Here is an 8,923-nt window from a genome sequence, read left to right on the forward strand (position 1 = left end):
GATTGAGATTGTTTCTGTCATAATGTTGTAGGTTCTTCACACTTTTTAAGTGTCCTACACTTTTTTTGTGATGTGCTGCTGTATGATTACATTTAACCGGGTTACCAGCCTTTTAGTCTCTGAAGGGAGTCATCTTCAAACCTTTGCCATGCTTCTTATTCTCCAGTCCCCTTTCTTGCACCTTGTCTCGTTCTCTTACAGTTTTTCCCTCCTTGTCTGGCATTTGAAAGTGACCCTGCAGTCTGAACCCCCTCCCTCCATCCTCAGCAGACTCTATGAAGGAGTTGTTGACGCATCTCATGAATATTCAGTCACCCACTAAACAAAGCTATTGTTTCCGAGTTCAATTGCTTCATTGTTTATGACCATAACGAAATACATGTATGTTGCTAAACCTGGCGGTGCACTGCGCGAACTTAGGCTGTAATTTACTGTTGAATAACGCTGCAATCTGCGTGTGTAATAGGCTAAATTAAAAGGAGCATCCAGCAGTGAGAACCCATAAATAATCTGCTGTTTGTGCTTCAACCTTGAATAAGTTATACGGCCTGTTATATAATTAAGTCTTTCTAAACTGCAGTTCAACCTCATAAAACAAACACACACGCACACACACACCTATTTTCTGACCACGCAGGAGTGGAATCAAAGTCGCTCTTCTCTTTAACGCTTCGATTATTTCAAGCAACGCTTTTAATTAGTGTGATCCTTTAGCGGAGACTCCAATGAAAGAGAGATTATTGGCAATGTCAAGGATGCTAATTGAATGTTGGACTTCTAACAATTAGCCCGCTGCACAACCATGTCGAGTCATTACAGATCCCATACCCGCTTTGACTTTATTGTCTGTCGTCTTAAAGAGTAACGTCGGACTTGAAAGTTGGAGCAATAAAAAGTAAATAACAACAAACCCTCTTTTAAAAGCAGCTTTCTCCTCTTGAGTCCTAAAATGTATTGATTTCTTTTCCCCCTTAAGACATAACCTCTCCTCTGCACTTAATTAAACACACCGCGCATGTGGGAATAAAGTTACAGGAATATTGTGCGGAGTTTTTCTTGCCCTCTTTTTGAGCCAATTTCTTACTTTTGTACAACTGCACTGCTATAAGCACTTCTTAAACTGTAAACCCCACAACAGAGCAAACCAAAATCAAGTGTTGTATGTTTTCATTTATTTTTCGCTTATGTGTATCTCTTACTGGTCTATTTTCAGGGCAGTGAGAGCAAATTAACGTTGTTTCTTGATATATTGATGTCATATCAGCGCACTTGTGAAACACTAAATATTAGCCTTTATATTAAAGAGCTCATCCAGGGATCAGGCGTGGAAAGCCACGCCGCGCGGGCTTTGAATAGGACCACGGCTGCCCTGCGCCCCAGAGAAACCCCCGCCGGTAAAATATTGGGATTAACATCTCTTGGAGTCCGGGATTAAACACTGCTTTCTCAAACCGCACACTCTCCTTCACTGTCTGAATTGCACTACCGGAAACAATGCGGCATTAATTCGTTCTTCTTCTTTTTTTCTTTTGCGATTAAATAAAGGGAAAGGAGAGGATTAAGTTTATGTGGCGCATTACCACTATGAACACTGGATGGCTCTGAAACTCGTCGAAAGACAACACATGGGCGTTAATGCGTTGGGCTGTTTTTAAGACGTGATAGAAAAACTAATTACGCGTGAGAAAACAGAGTTTGGTCGGCACGCACAAGTGTAGGCTAATTATTACTCAGACGGCCATTATTGGCTTAATTAATGCGAAAGTTCTGGTTTTCCCTCTTTGCCTCATCACGCACATATACCACCGCAGCCTCGATTGGAAAAAAAAAATAGTACCCACAAAGGTTCTGTTCCATTTTTAGGTCTTAAAGTCGTAGAAAACGAAGAACCCCCCCCTTAAACAACCATGATTTTTGCGCACATTGCCAGGGTTCCACTTTAATTTCCAACACGCACACGCACACACAGATCGTCTATTGATGAAAGAGTAAGCTCACAGGACCTTTATTCATGTCTTTTCAGCGGTGAGGTCACACCATCTTTGGAGCCAGTAAAGGATCCACAATCACCGTGTGTTGAGATCAATGGAGGGGAAGCAAGTGTAGAGCTCTCAGCAGCCGAGAGTCTTTTCCAGTATGGCTAACCCTTGATTATTACTACCATCCACCATGTGCTTGGAAAGTCTCGTCTCTCTTTGTGATGCAGTAAAAATAACCATTAGCATCTTTCGTTGGTGAAAAAACCCCAAAAGAAACAAAAACGAAAGAAAACGAAAAAGTTAGAAATCTAATAAAATCACAGCAGAGAGTCCGATGCGAGGGGGAGGGGGGGGGGGCTCACAAATTGCATACAATACAACAGATCACAGTTTCGAAGGCTAGCACAGATTTAAAAAAAAAAGAAACCACATATGTACCATTTATATAAGACGCACACTGATTGTCTCTTAGAAACTACATATTGATTCCTTATAAACACTTTTTTTTCTTAAATAAAGTAGTGCATCCATGTCCACACGCCATCCTCGTGTCACACACTCTGCCGGCAGGGCGGCAAAGTTGTTTAAGAAGCTTTAAGAAGGTCTGTCCATCCCGAGCACTTCAGCAGGACTATTAACTTGGGTTTTGTTCTTTTACTTCCGTGGCTGTGGTGTGCTTTTCTTTCTGAGTCCACTCTGTGACGTCCTCAACAGGTGGTGTTTTTTTGTTTGTTTGTCTGTTTTTTACGCACATAGGTACGCACTGACAGATAAAGAAGGTCTACAACCGGTGAATAAACGGGAGAGGGGAAATCTCTTTGCCAGTGCTAAAATACATTAACTTCTCCTCTAGGAGGACCAAAGACCATCATGCCAAAAACTAGAGGCCCCCCTGAGAGCCCTGCCTCGGTGTACCAGGCTCACGTTTTTACCCAGTCTGAAGTGTTCTGTTGAGGGATGGCAGCGCTGTGTCTCGTGTGATCGTCACTGTTTGTGCACTTTTTGATAGCTGATTGCTCGGTTCACAGGACCTGGAATTTCCACGAGGACGTTTGATCCTTATAATCCAAGCAATCGGCATTGAAGTTCAGCTTCCACGATGCCGCTTGGTCCTTATAATCCAAGCAGTCTGCTGTGGAGTTGAAGCCAAGGCCGGACGTCCCGTATCCCTGGGTGGAGAGGGACGCCGGGGACTGGTTCAGATGGCTTGTGACTGCGTTTGTGCTCATCGGACTGAGAGTTGACCCCGGACCTGACAACTGGTGGTGCATGGGAGTGAGGTAAGAGCCGCAGTCCATACCCCCGAAGTAGGACGTCGACCCGGCGTAGCCCTGGCTGTAGCCCGAGGCCTGTGTGTAGGTCATGGGATAAGACCTCTGCATGCAAGAGGAGGAGGTAGATAAGGGATCTGAGAGGGGAGAAATGGACGCCGGACTCCATATGGACACTGGCGCGGTGCTGGTAGAGATGGCGGGGACCGTGGTGGTGCTGGTGGGGGGTGTGAACTGGCCGCTGGCCCCGCTTTCCGAGCTCACTTCTCTGGTTGGGGAACTTTTCTTTTTGGCAGGTCGCACTTTGTTCTGCCCCCCATTCTGCTGCTGCTGCTGCTGCTGGCGACACTTTGCCCGCCGGTTTTTAAACCAGACCTAAAGCAGGAACATAATTGAACACATTCATTACAATGTCCCCATAAATACTAACCAAGCTATACTAACAGTTTAAATAGGAAAAGGGGCTATACATATGTATAAAAAGGCTTTTTTGCCCCAGTAAAATTATTTAAACGTAATTGGAACAGTCCTAATAACTGAAAGATGATAAAACACGGTAAATATATTGCTGTTCGGGGTGAGGTGGGGGGCGTTTTAGAGTACATGTAAAGCAAAAAATAAATAAAATAAAATAAAAAAAACAATTTTTTAAGCCTGGGGTTCCCTTCAAAAGAAGTAAAAAAAAAATTTTCCCCAGATTAAATCAAATACAAGTACAGGTAAAATACTATTTATTTAAAATACTAAAATACTTTACAGGTTCCAGAGTGAAATGTTTCGTTTGATGCTTCTCAAATTAAAATAAAAAATAACAAAGCCACTTTTTTCATTCTACAATATATAACAATATTTTAAATGTGTCTTGGCTTCAGTTGACTCACCTGTACCCGGGATTCAGGTAGATTGATTTTCAGCGCTACCTCTTCGCGCATGAATATATCAGGATACCGAGTTTTAGCAAATAACGCCTCCAAAACGTCGAGCTGTGCGCGCGTAAAAGTAGTCCGTTCTCGCCTCTGCTTCCGTGGAGTGGCTGTAAGTGCAAGAGAAACAAAAAAATCGCATAGGTTATTTATGTATACATGTACAATTTTAAAAAAGTCATCAAAGGCAAATTTGAAACTAATTACGCAGGAGTCCTGTGAGAGTAAAAAAAAAAAAAAACCCGGTGGCAAATTGTAGCACTTGACATCTTTGAGTCTAACGTGCCAAAAAATTTAATGCAAACATCAAAGTAATTTGCCAGTAATTTCCTCTGGAGCCACATCTAAAAATAAAATCACACACGGAGAGACTTGAGGATTAGTCCTCACTCCAAGCTGTGTGCGCTAGAAGTTTTCTGTAGACTACTTTCCATCACCTTTTGTTTGTATTGGTCTGGTCAGTCTAATAAATGTATTTATTTTTCATATTTGTTTTCCTTTTTTTAAAAAAGAAAGAATAACAATAATAATACACGCAATAATAATTCGTGAATTAAAAAGGTATATGAAGGGCTGGTTAATTGCTGTAACATAATAGCAAGGAGCCCTAAGTCATTTTCAGGCTGTGTGATCACATCTTATTTAATTTTCAAAGAGGTTAAACATACCTGGATAGCCCACTGATGGATGTAAAAGATCCATGCCGGAAGTAGTTAAGCTGAGGCCATTAACTGTGTAAGGTGGTTGCTTTAGATACGACATCATGCTAATGTTTGTCTGAGTGCTGAAGTTGGAGAAAATTTTGAAAATTGATGGAGCTCCCGAGGAGTATTCGGTGTCCTCTGTTCGCCGTGTGGTCCGTATTACACCTGGCACCTGTTTAAAAGAAGAAGAAGAAAAGAAGAGGAAGACGGACATTCTCGTGAAGTGATATTGGCTCTATTTACGTGACGCTGTGGCGAAATAAGTCCTTTCCAGAGCGCATGGCTCTCCTCAAAAAGCACGAGCCACTTCTCCAGCTGTCCTCATCTTTGCAACCCCCACACGCCCTCCCACGATTAAGATAAAAGAAAACGAATAAAAAGAAAGGAGCACTGTGATTGCAACAGGTTAAAGCCACTATCTCCTTTATACAGTAAAATTAAACACCATGAATTGAAGATAAATCTCTTCAAAATAAAAGCTAAAAATAAATAAAAGTTGCTGGCAAATTATCTATTTTATTAGGAACTAACTTTATTTTTTATTTTTGAATATTATTTAGTTTATGTTAACATTAGATTGTATGTATGTAATAACCGATTGGATGAGAAGAAAAACAGCTGAAGTTGAACTGATTGTTACTAAAACGTCTGAGTCCGTTTAGTCTGACAAAGCACACAGTCAACGTTACATTTTTATGATGAAGATTAATATGCGCCCATATTGATGTGATTTAAAGTAAAAATTACTGAATTTTCAGGTTCATTTAGTGAATAAATTGTGTTATTTTTATGTAAGAAGGAGATCATTTTAAAATATTGAACCAGTGAAAGAAAAATGGACACATGCTTTCTCGATACACATTTTTTTTTTTTTTGCAGTTCTTTTAAATAAACAAATTTGCTCCTTGGTAAATTTTGACTGCTGTCACTTCAACTTCAGTGAACCTCACGCGTTATCCCCACTGAGCCTCTTGATTAGTTGCATTTTTTTTCTTTTCAATATCCAACGGTTTTAACCCCCTCATCCCAATCTGTCACACTTAGAACACACCCGTCAACCAATTGCGCGCACACACGCTCGATAATAATTACTCTGTCCAATAATTAATTATCAGAAATGTTTTTTTCTTCGTAATTTAACGAGGCGATCCAGGTGGCAGCTAACCGAGCTGCAGTTTGGTGTGAGTACAGTCCACAGAGCTTCCTGCAAATCAAACCCGGCTCTCTTTCTTTATATTTCTTTCCTGCAAATCCTCGTGCGTTAATTATGATTTCATCGCAAATTTGCTGATATAAAGTAGGAAAAAAGCATAAAGTATCAGCAAAAGTAAAGAAATTAAACTCTCGTAGATATTTGCTTGATTGAGCTAAACTCCTAATTGTGACCCCCCCCCCCCTCCCCAAACAGAATCCATCCAAATGAAGTGTTGGTTTATTGTCTTATGAATTATTTATTTTCCGAGGCAAAGGAGAGCTAGAAGACAGAGGAGGCCCAGGAATAATTTTCAGTAGCAGGCCCGAATGTTCCTTCTTTTCTTCTTCTTTTTTTCCGGTGAACTTTTCAGCCTGGACGCCTCCACAGTTTCCCATTTTTGCTGCCCTTATCCTGCATTAATTTACGCAGAATACACGAGTGCAGTGTGTGTGTATGTGTGGGAAATTTTTGTCTGAAACTTAACTCAGTAAACATGGATAGACGCCCTTGTAGCAGTCCTGGATCAGTGAGTGAGTGTGAAATTGGTAAAATATGACCTCCAGGAATCAATTAATTATTTAAAAGCCCATTATTACATCAAGAGAACTTCAGCCCAACGCTGAGTCTGGTCTTGTTTTCAGTATCAGAAGCTATCACAATGTAATTTTATCAGTTACTGATTTACTGATGTGATTTACAATATTTCCGTTTTTTCTTTTCTTTTCTTTTCTTTTCTTTTCTTTTCTTTTCTTTTCTTTTCTTTTCTTTTCTTTAATATAATAAATCAGTTTGTTGTGTGCACCCATTGCACCCGTATTTGTGCACACATAAAATCAGTGACAGCCTGGGTTTAAGACGGCATATTTAATGCCAACAAATAACCTGAAACCTCCTCGCTGGGATCTCTTTTAGAGTCTTCGTGGGTTTTTATTTTAGCACCAGTTGAAACGTTTTGCTTCCCCTTCTAAAGAAAACGATTAGGCGAGGAAGTGATCAGGTGAGGAATTGCAGGCTTTAACTAAATTTCGGTAGTGTAACAATAATAATAATAATAATAATAATAATAATAATAATAATAATAATAATAAAGCTGAACTTACCTTGGCAGGGATGACTGGAAAATTCTTTGTCTACTTGGTGTCCTCCGGGAGAAATAATAAAAGTCAGTAGAAATCGACGACGTCCTGTCGCATAAAAGGAGAATATCACAAACCCGAGCAGAGCAGGAGCAGCTGTCTTCACTGGAGATAAAAGTTAAGCGTTGAGCGCCTACATGAGGTTCTGAAGCGTTGCGACAGCGGCGGAGTGAAGGAGGGAGGCTGCATGTACGCCTTTAGGATTTGTTGGTGTGTTGTGAGTGAAGTGGTTTGAGTTAGATTTTGTACAAAGTGCCAGCCAATGGGAGCCGCAGGACTGAGCTGAGGTCTGTCTCTGTCTCCGTCTCTCACACTGGTGGGGAGGGTTTTTTTTCCTTTCTGGGAAACAAATGTCTCCAGCTACTTTTTTTTTGACGCACAGTCTTCAGCCAATGGCAGCGAGAGGGCGACTGACAACATCCCCATCCCACCGCAGAGAGGGCACACTGATAATAAATAAACGGTACGCCGTTGGATGATGAGAGGTGGAAGGAGTTTAAAGCAAAGAAAAGTCAGTTTATTTCTCATTTTATTATATTTTTTCATGACATCAAAGGAAGCATTAAAGTAAGAGATAATTTATAAATAAAAAAGGGGGGCGAGAGGCGAAACATATCCGAAAAATAAAGACTTCTCAGAGCGTTTAATGTATGTCGAGTATTTTAGTGGGAAACTCTTTTTAAGCGTTAATAATTTCACACTCTCGTCTTTACTTTACGAGTTTAAATACAACCACCGATGTTTTATTATAGAATAATATCACGAAAGCTTCCAGACAACCGATCAATATTAAAAGTCGATTATAAAATGTTTTATCATCTCTGTTGAGGCACCAGATTAATCTGCAGAAGAAGACCGGGAAATATAAGTAGAATTAAATATGTAGGAAAACCCCCAAAACAACAACAAATAAACCCTAAAAAAAAAAAAAAAAAAAAAAAAAAAAAACGGGGGACCAAAGCGGAGCTTCAAGGCTGCACCGTCCTCTCACATTCCAGCACGTCGTAAAAAAGGGGGTTTTAGGGCGACTTATTTCCTTAAAACTGTCCTCCCATCCACTGAGCAGCCAGTCCGCTACCGTCAGCCCGCTGCAGGCCCTGCACCAAAATGTACAAACAATATTTCCAGGTGGGTTCCCACCGGGGAGACACCTGAGCACTTGGGGACTCGCAGCCACCGCACCTGCGGGGTACAGCCAGCTATGCAATTACACACACAAAAAGCTTCTCCGTTTGGCGACGTGCGGAACGACTTTTCACTGACTGCACTTGAAACGGTTCCTGCAGGAGGAAGATGTGCTCGAAGAGAAACAGACTTCTGAATATGAAGGTAGGCCTCTTTTAATTCTGTTTCATGTGCCGAAAGTGCATTTTAGTAGATTTAATAATAATATTAAGAACAATAATACTAATAACAATAATAATATTAACTATTTATTTAATTATTCCCTTTGTCTTTACCTAAGTAACAGCTACTTAGTGCAGGGTTGATGTTATTTCATATTTACTGGAGGACCAACAAGCTGCAAGGGGCACATAAACCTCCTCTACGTCACTTGAATTTTGAACCATGCGTGCCCATCTCAAAATAATATGCCGAGGGTTTTTGTCACGGCTTGGTAAATGTATCATCTTAAGAGGCTTTGTGTAACACCTACACACACACACACACACACACACACACACACACACACACACACACACACACACACACAC

General features: G+C 40.7%; 1 protein-coding gene and 1 long non-coding RNA gene across 3 annotated transcripts in view; one reads left to right on the forward strand and one right to left on the reverse strand.

Annotated features, from left to right (window-relative positions):
- Positions 1-1,989: 1,989 nt before the first annotated feature.
- otx2b (orthodenticle homeobox 2b) lies at positions 1,990-7,496 on the reverse strand. 2 transcript variants are annotated; one of them, XM_005916741.3, is made up of 4 exons: positions 7,173-7,496; positions 4,842-5,049; positions 4,132-4,283; positions 1,990-3,625 (listed from the first exon to the last, which is right to left on the reverse strand). In XM_005916741.3, the coding sequence occupies exons 2-4, from the start codon at positions 4,936-4,938 to the stop codon at positions 3,002-3,004; spliced, it is 873 nt and encodes a 290-aa protein (XP_005916803.1). In that variant the 5' UTR covers positions 4,939-5,049; positions 7,173-7,496; the 3' UTR covers positions 1,990-3,001. The 2 variants fall into 2 exon arrangements, with proteins under 2 accessions (XP_005916803.1, XP_042074151.1); XM_042218217.1 differs by lacking the exon at positions 7,173-7,496 and having other exon boundaries at positions 4,842-7,154.
- A 194-nt stretch (positions 7,497-7,690) lies between these two features.
- Positions 7,691-8,923, forward strand: part of LOC121814096 — a 4,304-nt gene continuing 3,071 nt past the window's right edge. The window contains exon 1 of the long non-coding RNA XR_006054064.1: positions 7,691-8,537. This is a non-coding gene — a long non-coding RNA (uncharacterized LOC121814096). The remainder of the gene's footprint in view (positions 8,538-8,923) is intronic.

The sequence above is a fragment of the Haplochromis burtoni genome, unplaced genomic scaffold, assembly GCF_018398535.1.
Source record: "Haplochromis burtoni strain Fernald_Lab_line unplaced genomic scaffold, NCSU_Asbu1 Contig_16, whole genome shotgun sequence".
Lineage (NCBI taxonomy): Eukaryota > Metazoa > Chordata > Actinopteri > Cichliformes > Cichlidae > Haplochromis > Haplochromis burtoni.